The following is a 25,846-nucleotide window of genomic DNA, read 5'->3' on the forward strand; positions in this document are numbered from 1 at the left end:
AATTATGGGTTTATTCTTTTCCAACGCTTCAGCAGTTATGGAATAATCTATCTTTTCCCATTGATTTGAAATGCTACCATTATCATGTACTAATATCTTATTTGTTCTTTTCTTTTCACCTCTGCCCTTATAGCACAGTCAGGCTGTTTTAATTATTTCCATTTTACAGTACTTTTAAGAAATACATTGGGGGAGAAATCTATTATTACTTTGCATTTTAAAATATGCCTTTATTATTCTCTAATTTTCTTTACATTTCATTTGAATTTTAGAGTTTTCTTCCCTTCTCCTCTGTCCCCCTGCCCAAAAAAAAAATCCCAATATTAGTGTTTTCATTTAGATCATTTAAAAATAATGTATTAAAGTGCTCGCTTCAGCAGCACATATACTAAAAAAATTGGAACCATGTAAAGAAGATTAGCATGGCCCCTGCACAAGGATGACATGCAAATTCGTGAAGTGTTCCATATTTTTAGTTTATCAGTTGTAACAAATGTACCACTTTGGTAACGGGGAAGGCTGTGCGTATGTGGGAGCAGAGAGTTTATGAAAAATCCCCCTCAATTTTGCTGCCAACCTAAACTCAAAAAATAAAGGTTTAAAGTAAAATGAAAAAAATAAAAATAAAATGTATTGGCGATAGTTGAAATCTTTCAGTGTTAAAATTTCCAAATCCAGGAATAATCATGTCATTCCCTTCAAGTTTTTTATGTTCATCAGTAAAGCTTTACGGTTATCTTCATGTATGTACATTTCTTATGTTTATTACTAGATTTTAGGGGGGTGGTATTATTATGAATGGGGTTGTTAAATTCTCACACATGCACAGAGGACTCTCTTTTTCTGATAGATTTCCCATATTTATATAACCTTACAATAGAGGATATTCTGGTATAACACCAAAGGAAACTCACGAAATAGGAAAATAAAATCTATCTTATGTATTCCACTAATTAGAATTCTTATTTGAATTAATGAGGTTATCTTTTGGTTATTTAAAATCATAGTATTCTCATTATTTATTATATATGCACATTTTTGCCAGCACTTTATGAATTCCTTGTGAGATTAAAAATTAGCTTTTAAAAATTACTTTCCTTACCCTGCCAGCATCTGGTATTATTGAAGACTGTGCCAATTAAAAATATACAGTGGGTATATTTTGAATATGCCTGCAATTAACTCAGAAGAGTTAATACTATACAGTAAGTCATAATAGTTATAGAGTAATAGTCACTACTGTTGGGCGCTAGGCATTCATTGATAATAATAGTACTTTGGATCCCTTCACTCACCAATCCTAAGAATCAGGTACTGTTTATTGTTCCCCTATTTTTCAGATGAGAAAATTGAGGGTCAGGGAGATTAATTGACTTACTTAAAGTCAGAGGTCTAGCCAAGTGGCAGAGTTAAAATATGAACCCAGATGTGTCCAACACTTTTTAAGACTATTTTTTTAAGAGCAGCTTTGGAACCACAGCAAAATTGAGAGGAAAGTACAGAGACTTCCAGATATGCCAACCCCCACACGTGCATAGCCTCCCCCATTATCAACATCCCTCACCAGAGTGCTACATTCATTACAAGTGATGAACCTACATAGTCACCCTAATAAGTTCATAGTTTACATTAGGGTGCACACTTGGTGGCGTACATTCTGTGGGTTTGGACAAAAGTATAATGATATGTATCCATCATTATGGTATTATACAAAGTACTTCCACTGCCCTAAAAATCCTCTGTGCTCCATCTATTCATCCCTCACCCATGCTTCCCCAGTCCCTAGCAACCGCTGATCTTTATACTGTCTTCATAGTTTTGCCTTTTCCAAAATGTTATATAATTGGAATCATGCAAAATACAGCCTTTTCAGATTGGCTTTTTTCACTTAGTATTATGCATTTAAATTTTCTCCATGTCTCTCCATGACTTGATGGCTTATTTCTTTTTAGCAGTGAATGATATTTCATTGTTTGGATATACCAGTCGTTTATCCATTCACCTACTGAAGAACATCTTGGTTACTTAGAAGTTTTGGCAGTTATATAAATAAAACTGCTGTAAATATCCACGTGGAGGTTTTTGTGTGGACATAAGTTTTCAGCTCCTTTGGGTAAATACCAAGGAGTGCAATTATTGGATCACATGGTAAGCCTATGTTTAGTTTTTAAGAAACCATCAAACTATCTTCCGAAGAGGCTGAACCATTTTGCATCCCCACCAGCGATGAATAAGAGTTCCTGTTGCTCCACATCCTCCCCAGCATTTGGTGTGGTCAGTGTTCCAGATTTTGACCATTCTAATAGGTGTGTAATGGTATCTCATTGTTGTTTTAATCTATATTTCCCTGATGACATATGATGTTGATCTTTTCATATGCTTATCCATATATCTTCTTTGGTGAGGTGTCTGTTAGGGTCTTTGGCCCATGGGGTTGTTTTCTTATTGTTGACTTTTAAGAGTTCTTTGTGTTTTTTGGACAGTAGTTCTTTATCAGATATGTCTTTTGCAAATATTTTCTCCCTGTCTGTGGCTTGCGTTTTCACTCTCTTGACATTGTCTTTCATAGCGCAGAAGTTCTGAATTTTAATGAAGTGCACCTTATCGGATATTTCTTTCATGGATCATGCCTTTGGTGTTGCATCTAAAACGGTATCCATTGCCATACCCAAGGTCATCTAAATTTTCTCCTGTGTCATCTTCTAGTTTTATAGTCTTGTGTTTTGCATTTAGGTCTATGATGCATTTTGAGTTAATTTTTATGAAGGGTATAAGATCTGTGTTTAGATTTATTTTTTTGCATGTGTGGATGTCCAGTTGTTCCAGCACCATTTATTGAAAAGATATCCTGTGCTTTTAACACCATCCAATACTGCCTTCCCCTTCTTCCCCTTCTTCTAGTGTGTAGATAAGTCCTGCATATACTGAGGAAATTACTTTTATTTGGAGTGAAGAACTTTGATTGGGGGATTTCTTGGGAGAGGTCTGTGCCTTCTGTCACTTCAGTGGTGTTGAATTTAGCGCAGTTTGGAACAGAGAAGGATGGAAGTGAGTTTTGCCAAGACCCTGATAGTAACACTTGAGACATAACATTGAACACTCTTTGATTGCTTTATGTTGCCAGTACTTAAGTAGAGTATTTCCTTTGAATCGTTTCCTGTTCTTCAAATGTGAATTTAGGACTACTGTATTTCAAATACTCTACTTCTGCTGCAGCATTTTTCATATCATATTTCAGTGATTTATTTGTGTGACTACTGGTTTACATTACTGTTTGCTCGCAGTAGAATGGAAGCTTACATCAGCTTGTTTATGTTCATATTCTTAACATGGGGTACACGTATGGCATGGAGGGGGCTTTCTCCTTTCTCATCTCAGACCCACAGTGTTCATAGGTAGTTGATTATAGATGTGATCTTGATAAGTTCTTATTACTACTTGGTAGGCAGTACTTTGCCCGGAAAGTATGTATTCCCCATTTGAATTAGTAGTTGTAAAAATTATTTAAAAATCAAATGCTTAGCCTAAATTAAACAAGTCTTTCTCCAAGTCAGGTAAATTCAGTTTAAAATTCACTTTCTGTAAAGGGTTATGATTAACTTCTAGTGACATTTTGATTTTAAAGTTTTTCTTTGAAAAGGCAGGTACCTCCTTTTTTTTGAAATCAACCTTCTAGGAAAAGCATTTTTTAAAAAATTGCCAAAGTTTATGTAATTTCAGATAGGTAAGTTATGAATTCTACCTGGCAGAGAAATTAATAGGCCAACTGAATCTGAAGACACTTCCCTTTCTCTTGATGCTTGATGCAGTTCAGTATTAAGTTCAAATGGTTGGCAAGGATGTGGAGAAATCAGAACTCTTTTTTTTCAAATTTTTATTTATTTATTTATTTATTTATATTTGGCTGTGCTGGGTCTTCGTTTCTGTACGAGGGCTTTCTCCAGTTGCGGCGAGCGGGGGCCACTCTTCATCGCGGTGCGCGGGCCTCTCACTGCCGCGGCCTCTCTTGTTGCGGAGCACGGGCTCCAGATGCGCAGGCTCAGTAGTTGTGGCTCATGGGCCCAGTTGCTCCGCGGCATGTGGGATCTTCCCAGACCAGGGCTCGAACCCGTGTCCCCTGCATTGGCAGGCAGATTCTCAACCACTGCGCCACCAGGGAAGCCCCCTAGAAATCAGAACTCTTATACACTGCCGCTGGGTATGTAAAATGGTACAGCCACTGTGGAAAATAGCCTGGCAGTTATTCAACAGAGTTACCATATGACCTAGCAATTCCACTCCTAGGTATATGCCACGAAAATGAAAACATACGTCCACACAAAAACTTGTACGTGAATGTTTATAGCAGTATTATACACAGTAGCCAAAAAGTGGAAACAACCCAAATGTCTATATCAACTGCTGAGTGGATAAATAAAAAGTGGTATGCCTATACAGTGGAATATTATTTGTCAATAAAATGATTGAAAATACTGATACATACTACAACATGGATGAACTTTGAAAGTATACTAAGTGAAAGAAGCCAGTCACAAAAGACCATTTCATTTATATGAAATGTCCAGAATAGGCAAATCTATAGAGACAGAGTAGGTTAGTAGTTGCCTAGGGCTGGTGGCGAGGAGGTGGGATGGAATAGGAGGGTGACTGCTTAATGATATGGGGTTTCTTTTGGGGGTAATGAATATGTTTTAAAATTGCTTGTGGTGATGGTTGCACAACTCTGTGAATATATTAAAACTATTGTGCAGTTTAAATGGGTGAATTATATGCTATGTGAATTATTTCAATAAAACTGTTAAAGTCAAATGGTTCTCACGCATTAACAGTAGCCCTTTTATATTGTTTCTTCATCCTGCCAGTGAAAACAGTTTGAGTTGAGCAAGATGCACAATTCCATTTTTATTGATTTATACTACTTTGTGGCTAAATATATTCACTAGTGATTATCATGTTTCTGTTAGTTTCTAGTGCCAAACTAAAAAGAAAAAAGAACTGGTTTGGAACAGCAATATATACAGAAGTAGTTGTAGATGGAGAAAGTAAGAAAACAGCAAAATCCAGTAGTTCTTCTAATCCAAAATGGGATGAACAGCTAACTGTGTAAGTATCTGGTATATAAAGAATGCAAAATTTTCAAAAGAGAGTGTGCTTCTTGGAATGTTTTTCTTTTGGTGGTGTTTTTTTGAGTTTTTTTGGTAAGATGACTTCAGAGTAAGGAATGCTATTTTTTAGTGTGACTAGACAATTTTAAGTATGAAAAAAATTTTGGTTTATTTTATTTTATTTAGAAATGAAGCATTAATAGTCCTTGTTTTTGCTTTACAAACTAATGTTTTCCATATAGCGATATTTTTTCTTATTGTCTTATAAAAATAAATAGGGCAGAAAATCATTTGCCATTTCTAAAATATAATGTTATAAATTTGTGTATAGTAAAAGTGTTATAACCAATGCAGTCAACTGTCTTAAATCTTTAGGTATTAGTTCGAGTAGAAATTGTGTTATTTTGAAGTCTTAATAAGACTTTAGATGTGTTGCTGGTGTTTTGATTTGTTAATTACAAAAACTTTTAATCTGGGTATTAAAGTCCTAATGTACTTGAAAATAAATATTTTATTTATAATTCAGGTAGTTTACTGTTTCATGTAATATTTTTTCCTCAAATAAACTGAATTCATGGCTTTTTCAAAATTGTTGAAGTAAATCGTACTCTCCTGTATATTTGTTATAATTTTACCCTTACAGAAATGTGACCCCACAGACTACATTGGAATTTCGAGTTTGGAGTCATCACACTTTAAAAGCAGATGCTTTGTTAGGAAGAGCAACAATAGATTTGAAACAAGCTCTGTTAATACACAATAGAAAATGTAAGTTTTTTGTTCTAGTCTTTGTTTCTTTAAAAGTTTATTTTAGACACTTTGAAAATATTCTGAAGTCCAAAAGCAAAAAAAAAAAAAGTTTTGTATTTATAAAGGAGTACTTCATTTGTTGCCTATGATTGCTTTTAAGTTTATAGCATTATATGAAATAGGAAATATTTACCCTGGCATTTCTCTATCCAACAAATTTATACAAAATAATCCCAGTCATCCATGAGTATACCCGGTTATCAGTGACCATCAGTGATTTATTGTATACTTAAAGACTTGAAAAAAAATGATCATTATCTGAACCTACTCTACTTTGTTTCTTGGCTGATAACAATTTTGTTTGTACAAAATAAATTCTGAGTCTTAAATTTTCTTTTTTCATTATCTAACTAGTTCATTTTAGAAAATATGGAGAATATAGAAAATCACAGAGGAATATAAAAATTATCTGTAATTTTTACTATCCAAGGATAACCATTCCTAATAATTTGGTCTCTCATTCATAGATGTAAATTTTTTTTTCTTCTTTGTATCTACTGGTTTATCCTCTTCTTTTTTTCATTTAAAAATATAATATGAGCGTTATGTTTCCATCATATTAAATTTTTCTAGTGTGAAGATTCTTAAAGTAGTTTAAGCTTCAATTATTTGTAAACTTCCTATCATGGTATGCAAAAACTTGGGGATATATACATGTATTTCTGATTCTGAGGAGAGAGTTCATTGCTTTTATCAAATTCTCAAAATACTGTGTGATCCAAAGAATATTAAAAACTGGACTCCTAGTTTATGATTTAACTAATTTATTATTTGATATTTAGGAGGTTTCTAATAGTTCACTCAAACTAATACTACTCTAAATCTTTATGTTCATCTTATTTCCTTAGAAATTTTCTTACTCCTAACAGATGTGCTAGGTTAAGGGTTAAAATGCTAATTTTTAAGATAAGTTAATTTTTTTAAAGTTTTTTCTGTTTTTAACAAAAAAAATTCATGTGTAACTGAAAAATCTGTTTTTGATGTAGTTTTTGGACATAAAGAGTTATGAGTCAAGAAAATGTAAAAGCCACACTAGTTTTTATGTACAGTGATTTTTTTTTTTTTAAATATTCTTTTAAGCATTGAAAGTTTAATTCCCTGCTATGTCATGGCTTTTGGTCATTGAATTCATCTTGGTTACAGAAATAAGTAGTAGGTCTTGTAAGCATACAGTACCTTGCTCGGTCTGATGGTGGCTGGATTTGTACTTTTTTCCGGGCTCTATGACATTATTGTTATAAATATGTCATACCTCAGTTAACCTATGTTATTTCAGCACTGAGTATTTGGTTTCAACTATTTATATGCTATTTCTGCTCTGGATTAAGCTTTTGCATGGGACCTCTTTTCCAGTACAAAAGTTATTTCTCATAATCTCACAACCCAGAGATAATGAGTGCTAATATTTTGATGAATTTTTGTCTACATGTGTATGTGTATAATAATCGAGATCATACTCGATTTCATGTATTCATTTCATCATACTTGATGACCACGTTTCATGTTCTTCTTAGCTCTCAATGTTATGTCATGTGCATTTCTCTGTGTAATTCAGTGGTATTCTTTGAAAGCTAATTTAATAGTTTCATAATATTTTATCACAAACTGTAATTTTTAAACCATGCTCCTACTGTTGCCATTTATTGTTTCCAAATCTGTTATATTAGACTGTACTGAGCCTTCTTGTAAAGATTATAATTACTCTCTATATAAAGATAATAATATTTATCTGCCAAAGTAATTTTGTAGGAAGGTTGTAATGTCTGTATACTTGGAAATGAAACTCTTATAAATTGTATAAACTTAAAGCTATCTCTCATGATTTAATTGAGCAGAATATGCTCAGAGGAAAGATAACATTTTATAAACATTTGTGCATGTCTGAAGTCAGTGGCTTCAGAAATTGTAGTAGCAGCATCTTATACACCCTAGGCAGTCAGTAGTTTTTTTTTTCTTTTTTTGAAAATTGAAAAGTGTATTAGTTTTCCAGGGCTGCCATACCAAAATACCACAGACCGGGTCACCTAAACCAGGGGTCCCCAACCCCTGGGCCATGGACCAGTAGCGGTCTGTGGCCTCTTAGGAACCGGGCCTCACAGCAGGAGGTGAGTGGTGGACGAGCAAGCGGAGCTTCATCTGCTGCTCCCCGTGGCTCGCATTACCGCCTGAACCATTCCCCCCCCACCCCCCCACCCCCAGTCCGTGGAAAAATTGTCTTCCATGAAACTGGTCCCTGGTGCCAGAAAGGTTGGGGACTGCTGGCCTAAACAACAGAAATGTACTTTCTCACAGTTCTGGAAGCTAGAAGTCTGAGATCAAGGTGTTGACAGGGTTGGTTTCTTCAGAAGACTCTCTTCTTTGCTTGTAGATAGCCATCTTTGCCTTATATCGTCACATGGTCTTCCCTGTGTGTGTGTATCCATGTCCAAATTTCCTGATCTTAAAAGGACACCAGTCATATTGGATTAGGGCCACCGTGATGACCTCGTTTTAACTTAATTATCTCTTTAAAGATCGTGTTTCCAAATAAAGTCACCTTCTGAGGTACCAGAGGTTAGGGCTTAAACATATGAATGGGATGGGGTTGTGGGGGACACAATTCAGCCTATAACAAAAGGGAAGTAAATTAATTTCAAAAATTTAAAGCTGTGATAGAATCATAGTGCTTTAAAGGCAGACTTAAATGCCTATGGGTATTAATCCCAGTCACTCATTTCATTGATTAAATAAATTAAGTGAATTGCTCAAGCAAGAAGTAATTGCACTTTTGACTAGAGCACAGGTTTTCTTATTCTTAGTTGCTTAATTTTGAATAGAAGTAGTGGGAAGTTAATATGGTCCTAGACAACCTGTAGAATTTATAAATATACTCATAATTGATAAAATCCTTGGTTGTCTTTGATTCAGCCTCTTGGTTTAGCACTTGGACATGTCCCTCTTCAAATTTATGAGGCTAATTTCTTCCTATACTCAGGGCCTTGACATTTTTTTCTCATAAGTTCGTGTTTTTATGTATCCCTTCTCCTGATATATTTGGGGTAAGGGCAGAGGATTAATTCATTTGAATAGGTTTTTTTTTCCTGAATATATTTACTTTCAGCCTTCATGGTATAGTATGAATTGTTACAGTCATCCGTAGCCTTAAATAAAATTCTCAACTAATCCAACATAAAACCATCTGTATTTTCCCAGTAAAAATCCAACTGCAGCTTAACTAGGGAAGTTCTTTCACTTCTTCACATTTAAATCCTAGCAAGCCTTCAAGTCCTTAACCTTCATTTGTTTTGTGTAATAAGCCTAGTTGGATGGCATCCAAACCCATGCAATCCTCTGATACATTGTCTCAGAACTTCTGTGGATTTAACCCATCATTTGCACCTCAGCCTTTAGTTAGTTATGTGTTCGGATCACTTGAACACTGTTCTAAATTATGGAAATTATTTCATTGGCTTTGCAGAAATATGTGGTATTTTTAGCTCTTTGTCTTTATGTCAGTAGCATTAGATACTGATATATGAGGTATATTTCTTCCTCTCAAACCTACTGTTTCTTAAATTGCAAAGGAAAAATCCTTCTGTTGTCAAAGAAAAAGCCAGACACTAGTGGTAAGGACATCTTTTAATCAGTAATATACTTTTGCAATAAGGAAGAGGGTCCAGCTTGATCTGATCTCAGCTTCAGTTTATACAGAGGTAATTGGGCCTTTCAAAGGAAGAATGAGGGAGTAGAAAGCGGGGTGAGTGGAAGCTAAGTGGAGTTAGGGAAGTGAAAAATTACAAGAGTTGATCAGTGTGAATGCAGTTAGGCCAGCTTTCTCTATTATTTAGAATTTTATTCTCCCACAGAGACTAAGACCGACTAAGACCCATCCTTCCTGATGATTACATTTCAGATGAATAACTTTCAGGTCCCTGAGTAGGAGACACATATACATCTTAAAGGGACGGAGGAAGGATCCACCATTATAAGCTGTTTTAATAAATGCTTTGAGAAAGAGTGGCCTGTCACAGGTGTTGCCTTGAGCAAACAGTAAATTCTTTCAAGGCAGGCTAGGGTCTCCTTGAGTTGTTAGAAGTCTTTTAATTTTGGGGAGAGTAGGGTGGATAAAATCTTTTGTGCTGAGAGTTTGCAGTTTTTATGGGCCAAGGTTGAGGCCTAGTGGAGAAGGTGGCTCAGAGGAGCCTGAATTGAATTTGGGCCAGGAGAAAATCTTTGTCATCACATTCATGGGTGAACAGTGTAAGAGTAGTGTAGCTAATTCCAAGGTTGAAGTGAATTACAGAACTTCATTTTATATTTCAATTTTGAAACTGACAGAGCCACTTTAAACCCTCCAGAGGGGAGTCAGATGGCTGCCTTTCAAACACTGGAATTACACTGTTTTTTTAAATTTTTTAATTTTGTATGGTGTTAGTAACTTTTGTCAACAAAAGTATTTTGAAATCCATTAAAATCACTTCAAATTGAATTATGTCCAAAATGATTTACAGTGAAAATTATCTCTTTACATTAAATGGCAGGGAAACAGAGCAATGTGTCATTTATGATAGAAGACAGAGCATAGTCAAATTTAAGTTTATTAAAGCAGTTGCTTTTAGCCTTATTTACTTAGTCAATACTAGTTATTTGTTTAGTTTACTAAGTCTTAAGTTCTCTTTTTAAAATTCACTTAGCATCAGCACAAACTAAGATATTTTAGCCAAGGTTTTGAACAAACAGTTTTTTCATTACTGATGATAAATGCATTTCTGTTCTTTAGAAAGATTTTTAGGATTGAAATTACTAGGTGAAAGGGAATGAACAGTTTTAAGCCTCTAGCTATGCCTCTAGTTGCTTTCCTGAAAAGTTATAATAATTTGTACACAAAATGTAGCATCTGAGAGTGCCCATTTGGAAATATACGCCCCACTAATAGATTAAAAAAAATGTATATTTTTCTTACCAGAGTATTTCTTTAACTATTAATAAAGTCAGATGTTTATTGATCATTCATATTTCATCGTTTGTGATTGTCATGTTCTTTGTACATTTTTTATTGATTTCTTTTTTTTCTCACTGATTTATAAAAGCTCTTAGTTTTTTCTCCCAATCATTTGCCTCTATTTTTTGTCCCCAGTTTTGATTTATAGAAGTTTAATATTATTTCAGTCATTAAAGTTTATTCATTTTCCATTGTTATTATGCTCAAAGAATCCTTTCCAGTCCGTATATTTAATAGTTATCTATTTTCTTCCACATTTTTTACTTTATTTTTACTTTAATTTCTTTTATAAATTCTGAAATTTATTTTGTTACATGATAGAAGATGGGAACCTAACACATTGACTCATAGTATGATATAATGGAAAGACTTAGGATTCAGAAGACCTGGTTATTCTTGGGATTGTTACTTACAAGCTTTTGTAACCTAATGTACTCGTTCTTTTCTAAAATTCTGTTATAATCATATTTATGTGTATGTTTGCCAGCCTCCAAAGTGACCCTTATACATTCCTACCTTCTGCTATTTGGTACATTTGTGTAGTCCCCTCCCACATTGAAACAGAGATGGTCTGTGTGACCAATAGAATATGCAGAAGTAATGGTATATGACCTCCAAGACTTGGTCAGTGAAGACATTTCATCGTTTGCCCTGGTCTCTTAGATTACTCACTCCAGGAAGAAAGTCACCACTGTGAAGACTCTCGACAGGTCTGTAGAGGGGCCCAAGTGGAGAGGAACTGAGGCTTCTTCTCAGCAGTCAATCCCAATTTGTCAACTCTGTGTACGAGCCACCCTTTAGGCAGATTTTTCCACCCCTCCCAAATTCCTGGCCCACAGAAACTGTGAGCAGTATTAAGTAGCTATTGTTATTTTAAGTGACTGAATTTTAGGATAATTTGTTACTTAGCAGTAGATAATACTGTGTGCAAGAAAAAAATAGCTTCAGAATGTGATTCTGAGTTAAATCTAATTCTGTAAAATGCCTTGAAAACCAAGATTTTTGAAGATCTCTTGTTTTCTGTGGGGACAGAAAGAGTGTGTGTTTTCGACAAGTCCATGATGAAAGAATAAATTGTCTAGTCATATATGTAGCTTCCTAGAAACTCAGGTTCAGACTGTTCTTTTCCCCAGTTAAAACTAAGGAAGAATGTCCAGGCGGTAGGAAATAATCAGCTACTGCCTTGTAAGTTTCCTGAGGATGGCTCTATCTTAATAGTTTATTTTAAATTTTATTAAGCACCTACCTTCTGTCAGATACTGAGGATACATCACTGAATTAGCTGAATAAGATCTCTGCTCTATTGGAGACTTCAGTTTAGTTGGGGAGATGGACCCCGCTGCCCCCCCCCCCCCCCCGCCCAGTTCTGGTGGTAAGTCCATTGAAGGAAATAAATGGAGTAATGGTAGGGAGGAGGTCTACTTTAGGCTGGTCAGGGTTTATCCTGCTTTCCCAGAGTGCACTATCTGGCACACACTAGGCAATCACATATTGAATGGATGAATATGTCTGAGTTGGCTTGTTTATACTGTAATAAAATAATACCCTCATATTCCAGCTCCCCCCAACACACACGTAGAGAGAATTATTTATGTGATAGTCCTCCCAATTTTATGACTCAGAAATGTTATATCTTAATCTTCCATGTTATAATTGTGAAAGGCTAGATGTTGTGAACAACCTCCCATTGCAGAACAGTTAGGTCCTGGATAGGACGAGTTTCTGTGTCATTGATGAGTTTTGCAAAGAGGCAGGGGTGGTCTCCAAGGGCCCCCTTCTTCTGAAAAAAAAAAAAAAAGACAAAGAAAACCTTATGAACTAGAGTTAGATTAGTGGATGATGCTGATAGCAGTTTTGGTTGACAGCCAGCTAGGGGAGCTGAGCTTAGACTCCTGTAGTCTTGACTCTTGGGGTGCCCTCACACCACTGAAAGAATAAGAAACCGGCCCCGCCTGTACTAAAGCCCAAAGATTACCCTTAGATTAATATCAGAAAATGAACTCACCATCAAAGATTACAAATTATAAGAAGCCACCCATAAGCAGAGGTTGGCAAACATTTTCTGTAAAGGACCAGATGGTAAATATTCAGGCTTTGCAGGTCATATAATCTCTGTTGCACCTATTCGGCTCTTCCATTGTAGTTGGAAAGCAGCCATAGAAAATATGTACATGAATGAGCATGGCTGTGTTCAAATAAAACCGTATTTACAAAAACAGGTAATGGGCCAGATTTGGCCTATGGTCTATAGTTTGCTGGCCCCTGGATTCATTGATATCCAAAGCAGGATGATAAAGAGGAAGTCATGCTTTCATCAAAGTGAAATGCATGACACCAAAGACAAAAAAAAGCAGCTATGGAGAAAAACAGGTCATTTGCAAAGATTTATAAATCAGGCTTACATAATTAGCAGTAATAGGATAAGATGGTGGAAAAATATCTTCAAAGAGTTGAGAGATCATTATCAATACGCAGTTGGCATGCCCAACAAATCTTTCAGGATGAGACTCCAAACATTTACAGATTTTTAAAAATGAGAGAACTTACCACCAAGAGACCTACTTTAAAGTGATTTTGAAAGGCTATTCTTTTTTTTTTTTTAATTTTTATTGGAGTATGGTTGATCTACAATGTAGTGTTAGTTTCAGGTGTACAGCAAAGTGAATACATATATCCACTCTTTTTTAGATTCTTTTCCCATATAGGCTATTCTTTAAGAATCTACTCAAAGCCTATTGAGTAAAAGGCTATTCTTTAAGAATCTACTCAAATAGCTAAATATTTTAGGAATGAGAGCTAAACCTCCAAATTCCAGATACTTTAAATAGAGAAAGGTGACAAAAATGAAATAGAATGAAATAGAATGGTGGTCAATATAGTTTTCTTCAGACATAGATTATTAGAATCTAGATAAAACTGAAATTCATGCTTTTGTAGGGTTGGGTTTTTTTTTTTTTGATACTTTAATATTAATATTTCCTCTAGTTTCTCTGTTTTTATTAATGTTGGTTTTGTGATGTAGAGTGGAAATGAGGTTTATGGTGGTGAAAATGGTTGGGGTAGGTCTTCTACAAGGTTTTCTTTATTACATGGTTCTTAAATTTTTTGCAAAGAATTCCTGTCTAATGGTTAGTTGTTACAGATTTTTTTTTTTTTGTCTTGTATTTTCTGTACTTGGGTAATTAGTCGATATGTTTGTGCTAGACATTTGGTAAATGGAAAAAAAAACCCAACAAATTTGTTAAATATAGGAGGGACCAAAGTCAAGGACATGATCTAAGAAGAAATATGTTTCATGATTTCAGAAGTGAAGATCAGATTGAAGTAACTGGCCTCATTTTGGATAATAATAGGATCACTAATACTTTTGATATGTATTCTGTGGGATAGGAGAAGTTGAAGCAAAATGACTTTGAGTTTAAGTAAGAATTAGATATCCTAATAATAAGAAGAAATATTTGGCCTTATATGAAAAAGAAATAATAAACTATTACCATTTATTGAGCACTTACTGTGTGTCAGATGTGGTGCTAAGAACTTTCTCTGTGACTTTGCATTTGGGCCTTATGACAGTTCCTTTAGTTTGTTGCTTCTGTTATCTCCATTTTGTAATGAGGAAACTGAGGCTTTAAGTAGCTTGACTACTTACTCAAATACAGCTAGAAGTTCCAGAGCTGGAATTAAGAACCAAACCCCCTGACTCTCCTGCAGAAATTTTGCCTTAACCACAAGTCTTATGTGGTACCTTGGGCCAAAGAGCAAGTTTAGGCAATTGCTGAGCTTATTATCTAGATATATTTGTATATTCTCAGAGGTTTATACTGTGCAAAGGGACAATTAAAGATGATATTGAAAGTATGTGGTAGAGGGAAAGGAGTTATTCAACTAGGTGAGAAAGGAAGTGATTCTGGTGTAGTATAGAAGGGCCTATAGATAAAAACACAAATAATTCTTTCCACATGTAGCCGTCAAGCACTGAATTAAAGTAATTCTTGATATGTAGTTTTGATTTCTAAAACATATTTTTGTATATAACAAAAGTGTTTAAATTAGGTTTGTGGGTTTTTTTCCCCCTAGTGGAAAGAGTGAAAGAACAATTAAAACTTTCCTTGGAAACCAAGAATGGTGTTGTGCAAACTGGTGAATTAACTGTTGTGCTTGATGGACTGGTGATTGAGCAAGAAAATAGAACAAACTGCAGCTCATCTCCAACCAGTAAGCTAATAACTTCATGTGTTTTCAAAATTTGAAGGAAAAAAGAAAACAGCAAGAAGTATATAAAAACCTAGTGTCTTTCTTTTCTGTCATTCAGGGGAAATACAGCAAAATGGTGATGCCTTACATGAAAACGGAGACCCTTCGGCAAGGACAACCACCAGGTAGAATGTTTTATTTTAGTATTTGTGACAAAGTAATGTAACATTTCCCACATATGAAGTTTTTAACCTTAGTTTAGAGTTTGCCATAGAATTTAAAAGCTTATATCTAAGCATATCATTTGGTTGAATTCTTATCAAAGTAGTTTTTAGAAAAATAACAGCTTTAATGAGATAATACACATATCATAAGAATAACATGTATATTTCAGTGGTTTTTAGGTTAACAGAGTTGGGTAACCATCACTGCTGTCTAATTTCAGAACATTCTTACCATCTTCAAAAAGAAACTCTGTACACATGAGCATTCTCTCTCCATCCCTCTTTCCTCCCAGCTCCTGGCAGCCACTAATCTTCTGTCTCAGTGGATTTGCCTGTTCTGGCCATTTCTTGTAAACGGTATCATATAATATATGATCTTCTGTTACTGGCTTCCTTTACTTAGCATAAGGTTCATCCATGTTGTAGCAGGTGTCAGAACTTCATTCTTTTTTATTGGAAATGGCTTTTAAAAATCTGTATTTAGGCATATTTTATCAGTAAATAGAGTCAGATAATGTGGGGAAATGGTTATCTTATTGCTGTCTGAATTGGCAGCTTCCTGTAATCACTAGAAGATAGATGGTGCACAGATTGCGGTCTCCCCTCAGAGATCATCCTGCCATCTCTGTGATTCCCATACGTTCACATTTGATGACAGTTAATAGAGACTTTCTGTTTGAAATAATTTGTATTAGAATAAAAGCATGTTAAAGCTCAAATATAGTGGAATGAACACCTGAAAATATGAAAATATATTGCTACGAAATTGACCTGTTGCATTTGAAAAAGCATGCCGGTATATGACAAAGTGTGACTTTTATTAATCTACAGTTACTAATATTACTCCTAAATTGCCATTAAATGATTTTCATAGAGTACTTGAACAGATCAGTATGTCTTCTGAATATATATTTGGCTTAAATTTATTCAGTATCCACATTATAATTTACACTGAGAAAATTCAGGACTGAAAGGGTACAACAGGTAGATTAAAATGCATTAGCGTGTGTGCATGTATATATATGTACATATATATATCTGTTCTTAATAATTTTTGAAATACAATTTTAGATGGGTAAAGGAGCTTGAATCACTACCAACCTAAAACCTAATATTGTTTACTATATAGTAACACATTCTGAATCAAAGATTAGTTCTACAGCACCAGGAGAACTTGAGTTGGGTTCTTTTACTTAGACTGCCAGATCACTGATCCTTGCTGGGTGGCTTGGGAGGGGTGTACAGATCAGAATCACTTGGGAAATATTTCAAAACTTTACCTGCCTGAAGTTCCTCAATACATCTCATTCCAAATATATAGGTGACAAGGGAAAGTATCATTTATCGTCCAGATACTTACTGAGTACCTCTTTGGTGCCAGACAGTAGTCCAGGCACTAAGGATGCAGTCCTGTTCCTGTGAAATTTTCATTCTGGTGGGATAGAGGTAGTTAGTAAACAAGTGAAGAAATAAATTAGCTAATTGGAGATAGTGGTAAGAACTATGAAGTCATTGAAACACAGGACAGGGTGACAGGAATGTAAAGGAGTCTGTTTTAAAGAGAAATGTCAGGGGGATCATCTCTGAGGAAGTGCCATTCGAGCTAAAATTAAAAGGCCAAAAATGTACCATCCATGGAGAGATTTCAGGGAAGAGCATTCCAGACAGAGGAAATAACAAGTAAAAAGACCCTATTTCTAGTTAATTTATGCTCTGCAGACTCTTCTAACTCTACAATATATTTAACCTTTCTTTGATAATCTTCTAAGTCATTATAATTTTGCTCCCTGTATCTAATAATTTATATTAAACATTAGAAGACTTTTCAGCGTGATTTTCATATAAAATTGATTTACTAGTATATCTGCTGCAAGGTGGGCAAGGAAGAACTTGGAGAGAAATAGATCAGAGAGAGAGATTGGGTGGGACAACTGAGATGTGATCTGATTTATATTTTTTAAAAAACTAAGGCTGCTCTCTGGAGAAGAGATACAGGGTGACCTGTGTATATGGAAAAGCTCTCTTGGTCACTTACATGGTATCGCCTAACTCCCTGCCAAAATGTTTGATTTTGTAGTTGTAGATATATTTATTTATTTATTTGCAGTAATGAATACACTGTAAATTTTTCTAACTCTGGGATATAATATTTAGCTTTTTCTGATCATCATGTGCTCATTATTTTAGTGCTGGTACATAATAACTTGTGATCAATTTTTTAAGAATTTTTTGGTCTTTCAGTATTCAATAAAATTCCAATAAACAGTTTGGAATTGATTTTTATAAGTTTCATGACCTTTTTGAAAATACTTTCAGAGCATTTTAAAATAAATATTAATATTCTTAAGACTATTTAAGTCTAGTTAAGACTATTTAAAATGTACAAATTGAACATTGGTTTGAGGGACTGAATCATTTTGACTTAGTATATTTGTATATCTCAATATATTGATACATTTATCTGACAGTGTGGATACACTTAGAACTGAAAGTAATTTTAACTTTAATATAGCAAAGTATGTAATAAAATGTAAAAAATAACATGTTAAAAAAGTAATCAGGGTATCTTTTGTTCATTACTCTTTATACCTATCATTTTGCTTCAATGTTAAGAACTTGGTAAATATTTCTTATGAAACTTCTGATGAAAAGTTATTTAACTGTGGACTTCCCTGGTGGCACAGTGGTTGGGAGTCCTCCTGCCAATGCAGGAGACACAGGTTTGAGCTCTGGTCCAGGAAGATCCCACATGCCTCAGAGCAACTAAGCCCGTGCACCACAACTACTGAAGCCTGTGCGCCTCGAGCCCGTGCTCCGCAACGAAGAGTAGCCCCCGCTCGCCGCAACTAGAGAAAGCCCGCACTCAGCAATGAAAACCCAACATGGCCAAAAATAAATAAATAAATAAGTTATTTAATTGTACTTAATTCATTGAAGTAAGGCTTTTTTTCTGTTTTTTTAATAGGTTGGCTGCCGAAGGTACTAATGGAATAGATAATCATGTACCTACAAACACTGTGGTACAAAACTCATGCTGTTCATATGTAGTTAATGGAGACAACACACCTTCATCTCCATCTCAGGTTGCTGCCAGACCCAAAAACACACCAGCTCCAAAACCACTCACATCTGAGCCTGCCAATGACACTGGTAAGCATGGCTGCTTATGACACATTGTTTAAATGAAAACTAAATTAAATTTTATGTATCTATACCTGTACTTTTCTTATCGTACAATCTTTCTTAATCTTCAGTTTTATAAAAGGAACATGAAGATTATAATACCTGAAATTTTTTCTGGTAATTTGAATTTTTCTAGATTATTTAGGAAGATATTCCAAAAATGTATTAGTTTAGAAATAACCACACATTTCACTAAGCAAGTACTTACTTGATAGCTAGATTCTTAGGCTGTATGCTACAAAAAATACTATTTAATTCATAATATAGAATATATTTCTAAAAGAACTTGAGGGAATTCATTGATTTGTTAGTAATGAATGGTTCCTTTAACCTGTCTTTTACCATACAAATATTTACTTCTTGGCACGTAACTTAGTAGTAAAATGTACTGTGAGCTGATATAACTCTCCAAAGTTTTATATTTTCTAAGAGTAACTGTTATTCTATTATAGAAGGACTGCCTAAGGAAGATTTTTTTCTATAATCCTGTCTTTCAATGGATTCAGCTGTAATATTCATAAATCATTTTTTGTTTGATCTTTATAAATTAACCCAGATGAATTTCTTGAAACTCAAATCTTAGGACTTGCTTCACATTATTAGCATATGTCTTGGGGCTAGAGTTGGAATCCTATTCTTTTCATTCCAGAGCCTATATTCTTTCCTTCGTCTATTTATGGGAAAGTATTGAAAAGTAGAAACATGTAAGGAAGTAATTTAGTAATTAAATGAAAATAGATGGGTTTATAGATAAGACTATTGTATATTTATATTCAAGATTGGGGGGATATTTACCATGCATTCTGTGAGTTTTTTGTAAACGTGGGAACTGACATTAATGGTTTTTTGAAAATTTAATTTGTTTATTAATGCTGCCCTTTTTTAAAAAAGGTAGACTTAAAGATCCTAAGTACCCACAATAAGTAGACTTATTAGTCATTAATTTAAGGTGTCTGGAAAATGCAGAGAAGATAAACATAGATAACCAGGGTGGAATTAGTGAGCAGAATGCATTTATTTTCTGATTCTGGTATCCTTTCTAGTAAGAACATTTGCCTCAGATTTATTAGCAGAAGGGAAAAGGAAACATTTTAGATTATTCAGAATTGTCTGTAAATTAAGAACAGACCCGTTAAAATAGCTCCTATTGGGAATTTCCTGGCGGTCCAGTGGTTAGGATTCGGCGCTCTCACTGCCGGGGCCCTATTTGATCCCTGGTCGGGGAACTAAGATCCCACAAGCCTCGTGGCCAAGAAGAACCAAAAAGCAAACAAAAAAAACAGCTCCTATTCCTGATATTCCATCTTTTATGAATCTATATGAAAAGGTACCATAATGTGACCAACATCCTCACTAATTCCAAGAGAGTAAATACAATAGTGAGTTTCCTAGAACTCTGACTTACATTATCTCTCCTAAATTAAATTTACAGTTTTAAAAAATAGTCTGGGAAAAGTACCTATGGGAAGGACAAATAATTTACTTTTTTTAAATATCACACATAGAAAAATGGCTTATCTGAGTACCAGAGTTCTTAACAATGAAACGTAAGTCCAGTGCTTTTGGCCTATGGATTTTTAGGTTATCAAATAATTACCCATATTTACCCATACCAAAAACCACACACACACACACACACACAAAAACTAGTTATCTACCCATAAATAAATTTACATTATAAGCATTGTAACTTCCTTGAGAACACTCCAAAGAGTTGTAAAAAATAAAAATAATACCCTTATGTGACCAGGCTTGATTTGTTATATGGGATTATCATTGGATTCAGAATGGTAGATCGAGTTCCATTATTTCTGGAAGTAATTAGATAGCAGTGCCAATTCTTGATTAAGTCTACTCTTTATTCATGAGAAGTATAAGAATGTTGAATGCTCATTTCAGAAAGGCTTATGCAACCATTCTGTTTCATTCTCATCATCACCTTCCATTTAAAGTATATGGAATTTGGGGATTTATCTCTTCTTTCTAAAATATTTAGCTGCTAGAGTAGATTGGCCAAAGTATCCATTGACCACTACATAGTTGCATGTTTCAGCTTTCAGGCTTATTCAGATGTTGATGCAAAAGAGAGAAGGACTTACTGGGTTCCCCCTCATTGTAGAATCTATTATTTATATTCTACAGCTTGTTAAATACTTTATAGACTGTTTCTGTTGGGAACAGATTCACTTTCCACATTCTTCTCTTATTTATCCTTGCCTGAAATTTCAAGGTGAAAGTAAAACACACACATGGGCGACTAGAAATGAAGGCTCCATTGTAAATAATTCCCAAGACATTCACAATAATTGCAAGGAAACCTAAGACAATCAGAATAACAGCTAATATTTGTGCTACACATGTTCTAAACACTATATGTTCATTGACTGATTTAACTCTCACAATAACTCTTCAGAATAAGTACTAGTATTTTTCTTGTGAAGGAACTGAGGCACAAAGAGATCCCAGCTAGTAGAGGAGCTGTAATTGACATCCACCTCTTTGGCTCTCACCTCTCTGCTTTCCTGTTCATTTAGATGTGTGTGATTTTTATAGTGTCTCAGAGTTGCGATGTTCATCTTTTATACCATGATAAGCTTCAAATAATATTCCCCCAGTCAACCTAGTGACTGTGTTTGCATGTTCTTTTTGTCGTTGGTGACATCTGACCAAACAGTCCAACTGTCATCATTCCATTGGCTGGTTTACAAAGGCTTCTGGAACCTACTCTGTTGGTAGCAGTCACTTAACCAATGTCATCTGTATGATCTGTCATCCCTTAGTAGGATGATGAATTCAGGTATCTTTTCAAGGGGTAGTCTTTAAGGTGTTGGTGTAAAAATAGGTTTTTTTTCTAATCAGGAACTTTAAAAATCAGTTTTCACTGTTGGAGTGCTGATGGGGTGGAAGTGTGCATATTCTGTGTATAACACATTACGTGTTTTTAATCCATTACTTGTGATCCCAAAATCCTAAAATCTTTTTTTTTTTGGCTGTGTTGGGTCTTTGTTGCTCCGTGTGGGCTTTCTCTATTTGTGGGGAGTGGGGGCTACTCTCTGTTGCGGTGCCCAGGCTTCTCATTGCCGTGGATTCTCTTGTTGCAGAGCACAGGCTCTAGGTGCGCGAGCTTCAGTAGTTGCAGCATGCGGGCTGTAGAGCGCAGGGTCAGTAGTTGTGGCGCGTGGGCTTAGTTGCTCTGCGGCCTGTGGGATATTCCTGGATCAGGGATCGAACCTGTGTCCCCTGCGTTGGCAGGTGGATTCTTAACCACTGCGCCACCAGGGAAGACCCCCAAAATCCTAAAATTTTTAAAACCAAAAGTTTTTTTGGTAAACTCATTTGATGGCAAAATGACTGGGACTGACTTCAGGGTATTTTTACTTTTTTGTGCTTAGTATGAGTATCCTTTTGTTTTGCTACAGAAGTAATACTGTGTTTAATTAGTGTGTAGGCCCCAGTCTGACTTGGCATTAGTGTAATAGACAATATATGTGCCATACTATCTTTCTGAATTCTGAAGTTAGGAATTCTGGGAGTCACTTGGTCCCAAGAGTTTCAGATAAGGGATTGTGGGCCTGGAGCTGAATACAAATGATTTCTTTTCACCAAAGACAGTATTGTACATGAGGACTTTTGGAGGGGAGGGCATTTTCCCCTCACCCCCAACCTGTTCTTTTGAGTCTTAAGAGGATCCATTTTGGGATTTTCCTTTGGTCCCTTACATGTCATTTTTTCCTAAGAATTCTTAGATTGTTTGGATGGAATATATATATAATGGAAACTCAAAACTACCTCTCTAACTCTGTAATTTAGAACAGGTATATTGACTGTGTTATTAAATCCTTCATATACTTAATATTTCTACTAATGCTCTTTTTATCTGCCTAGTTTTGACAGAGGTATGTTCACTTCTTCCTCTGTGATTTGTCTTTATTTAACATTTATTGTTTTAGTATGCCAGGCATGTTGTAACTGTTGAAAATACAAACATGAACAAGTCTGACAAAGTGTTTGCATTCTGAACTCAATGAAAAAGAAATAAAAACAAATAAAATATTTCAGAACGTGAGAAAACAGTCTAATATGTAGCCTGGGGGGATGGTGGGGCAGGTGCAGCATTAGGTAAGATACCCCAGCACTGCCTTTCCAAAGGAGTGGTTGAGTCTGGACTCTGCGTGATAAGAAGCAGCCAGTCAGGAGCTATTCTGAGACGGTGGGAACAGCAAGTGCACATCCCTGAATGGGAGGGAGTTTGTTCTATTCAAGGAACAGAAAGGAGACCATTGTGAGAAGTCAGGTGTAACTGTGGAGTAGACTGTGTAGAGTCTTTGTCATGAGCTGTGGTAAAGAGTTTGGAATTTATTCTGGTTGTAATGGGTATGTTTAATTAGGGCGTGAAAACATCTGTTGTATGCTTTTATAAGATTACTTTGGCTGCTATTTGGAGACTGGATTGGAGTTGGACTGGAGAGGAAGCAGGCAGACCAATTAGGACGCTATTGCAGTAGAGTAAAAAACAAGGAACGGTGGACAGGGGTAGTGGTGTAGACAGAAGAGCTGAGAGCACTTGCAGTTGAATTGTTGTAGGAGAGAAGTTTTTGCCTTGAACAATTGAAAGGTGCTATTTAATAATTAATTTTCTTCCTCTGTTTTTAACAGTTTGTGTAGCATGTGCTATGTTTTAGTATGCATAAGGGTTTATGATTCTTTCTTATTGGACTGGATTGTCTTTTGTCAAATATTCCTTTTCCCATTTAGTGTTATTTTGCTTTGAAAATACTATTGCTCATCTTTTCTTTTTCTGGAAATTAATTTCTGCATTGTTGAAGAGTGAAAATTAAATGAGAAAATTCACTTTGACCATCATATATCAATTCTGAACATCATGTAAGAGACCCAGAATTTAGTCTCTCTGCACATTCTCTTTTCTTTTCTTCATGTTATCTAACAGTGTTGAGTACCGGTAGCACTATAAACATTTATTTTTTATATTTTGTTATTGATTTTTTTTCTCCCAAAGCTACTCTCCCCTGTAGTTGGTACAGAACTTCATTGGTTCTGTTGTTTTTTATGCTTACTATTTGATTCCTTTAATAGTACTCATTTCTCTCCTTCCTGCTATTTAAATCTCTTTCTTTAAAAATCCACCTGAACGTTCCATTACTCTTAATTATGTCTCCCTTTTCTGTTTCAATTAAAACTTTGATGTGTGATTTTCTTACAGGTTTTGTTCAATAATCTATTCTCTTTCCAGTTTTAATTTGACTCACTTTTATAGTGACACGTAGTTGAAATGGATGAATCACATTTAAAATGAAAATCAAGAAAATTATATCACTGGATCCCAGTGCTGGGTTATTTCTTTAGCAAGTGTAGAACGAGTTCCTGGATCTTTTTGCAGTCCCCTGTAGTACTTTCTTAAGAATTAATGCCACTTTATATTCGGCAAGAGTTCTTTTGATATTAGCTGCATTTGCACAGGAAAGGGAGCTTGAACGGGGTCATTTTAAGGTTTTTATATAACCCATGCAGATATTCAGAATTGATTCTTTGGAGGAAAAACATTTGTTCATGTTGGTTTCTCTTTCTCTAACTTAGGGTTATTGGTATATATATATAGTCTTAAGTTTTATTATTTAAACGTTCATCTCTAAAATGTGAACAACAAAAAGTATTGTCTGTCTTATTTCTGTCAGTACCTGATACGTTGCTCAGTATAAATTAGGCTCTGAATAAATATAATTGATGAGTTAACTGGTTGCTTTGTCATTCCTTGATAGATCATCTTACTAATTTTCCCCTTTCAGTTAATGGAGAATCATCCTCATCTGCACCAACTGATAATGCTTCCACCACGGGTACTGCAGTAGTATCTGGAGAAACCGCCTTGTCTTCAAATTGCACTAGTACTACTGTCGAAGATCCTCCAGTTCAAGAAATACCGACCTCCTCAGAAAACAATGAATGTATTCTTTCTAACAGTGCAGCATTTGGGTCTGAAGCTAGGAGTACGTTAGATCCTTCTACCTCCAGTTCTGGAAGTAGCTCTGCCTTCGAAGCAGCCAAATTAAGACAGCCAGACGTCTGTGCGGAACCTGTCCAGCAGCAGTCTGGAAATGCCAACACAGAAACTCTGCCATCGGGGTATGTTGAATTAATGATTGATGGTCTCTGCCTCCAAGAAGCTTGTTGAGTGGCTCAGGTTTTTAAACATACCTACAATACAGTTTGAGAATGCTGTGATAAAAGTACGGTGTATGCAGTGCTGTCCTGCACAGCTTACAGCAGTTAGAGTTTCTACTCTCTAGCTGTGGAAACTGCACCTCTAGAGGTCTCTACCTCATTGCCATCATTTTCTCATCACTGTCACTGTGTCCGTACCCTTTCTTACTTTCTGAGCTGTTTTTTCTCAGTGCTCTGTACTGGCTCATCTGATTTTGCCTATTGCCTAATCGTGGTTTCAGCCTTTGGTCTTCTCCTGAATGTGCTGCCTCTGTTGAATCTTATACTCTCCCATCATTTTAACTATTAAATCTATATGTCCAGACCAGACCTTTCTCTAGCTTATTTTTATCTGCTTCCTGGAAATCTCCACTGCTTCCTGCAAGCATTTTTGGCCATACAGTATCTTCCCTTTCCTCTCAAAAATCTCTCATTGTCCCTTTGTCTTCTATCTTTGGCAGCTTAGTCATTTATCTGAGTCTCATGTGTCTGCCATTATGACACCGATATATAAGAAGCTCTTCTTACTGTCAAGAACCTCATGATCTGATGGGGTTAAAGATAAATAAATAGTTATTGTCTATACAGTTCAATTAAAGCTAAGCTAGAGGTCTAAGTTTAGGGTGCTGTGGGAGGGAACATATGTAGAGGGAAGTTAGTGGGGAGTAACCTGCTATACTGAGATAAAGAATACTTTCTGGAAGAGATGACCCTTGAGTGGATTTCTGAAAGAGTCGTAGGAGTTAGCAAAGCAATAATGGAGGCACAGGTTGTGAAAGGTTTCATTCTCAGTGGAGCTAACTACACATTCGGATTTCTAACATCCATAAACGAGTAAACTGAACTCAGGAAATGGTATTTTGTTACAGCTTGAGTTGAGCATTGGAGGAAGCAAACTATGTAGTACTGAAGAATAAACAGTCCTCTGAAGAATTTTGTTTACCTGCTAAAAGTTTGGGAGTTTTTTCCTGAAAACCATGAATAAACATTAAAGAATTTTAAGCAGGGGAGTGCCGCAGTCATATTTGCATTTTAATAAAATTATTCTAGGAGTGGTATAGACAGATTAGAAGTTAAGGGACAAGCTAGAATCGCAGCTAGGCTGTTTCATAAATGAGAGAAGTGGGCAC

General features: G+C 35.5%; 1 protein-coding gene and 1 non-coding gene across 3 annotated transcripts in view; both read left to right on the plus strand.

The window, feature by feature from the left end:
• Positions 1 to 25,846, plus strand: part of WWP1 (WW domain containing E3 ubiquitin protein ligase 1) — a 114,328-nt gene that overhangs the window by 45,146 nt on the left and 43,336 nt on the right. For both annotated transcript variants that reach the window (XM_061172200.1, XM_061172201.1), the window contains 6 exons: positions 4,965 to 5,103; positions 5,749 to 5,873; positions 14,974 to 15,111; positions 15,209 to 15,275; positions 18,280 to 18,464; positions 24,302 to 24,638. In XM_061172200.1, the coding sequence (XP_061028183.1) occupies positions 4,965 to 5,103; positions 5,749 to 5,873; positions 14,974 to 15,111; positions 15,209 to 15,275; positions 18,280 to 18,464; positions 24,302 to 24,638 (991 nt within the window). The remainder of the gene's footprint in view (positions 1 to 4,964; positions 5,104 to 5,748; positions 5,874 to 14,973; positions 15,112 to 15,208; positions 15,276 to 18,279; positions 18,465 to 24,301; positions 24,639 to 25,846) is intronic.
• On the plus strand, positions 365 to 474 carry LOC133077485 (U6 spliceosomal RNA). Its single transcript, XR_009697759.1, has one exon. It is a non-coding gene; the product is annotated as a U6 spliceosomal RNA (small nuclear RNA).

This window comes from Eubalaena glacialis, chromosome 17, assembly GCF_028564815.1.
Source record: "Eubalaena glacialis isolate mEubGla1 chromosome 17, mEubGla1.1.hap2.+ XY, whole genome shotgun sequence".
Classification (NCBI taxonomy): Eukaryota; Metazoa; Chordata; class Mammalia; order Artiodactyla; family Balaenidae; genus Eubalaena; species Eubalaena glacialis.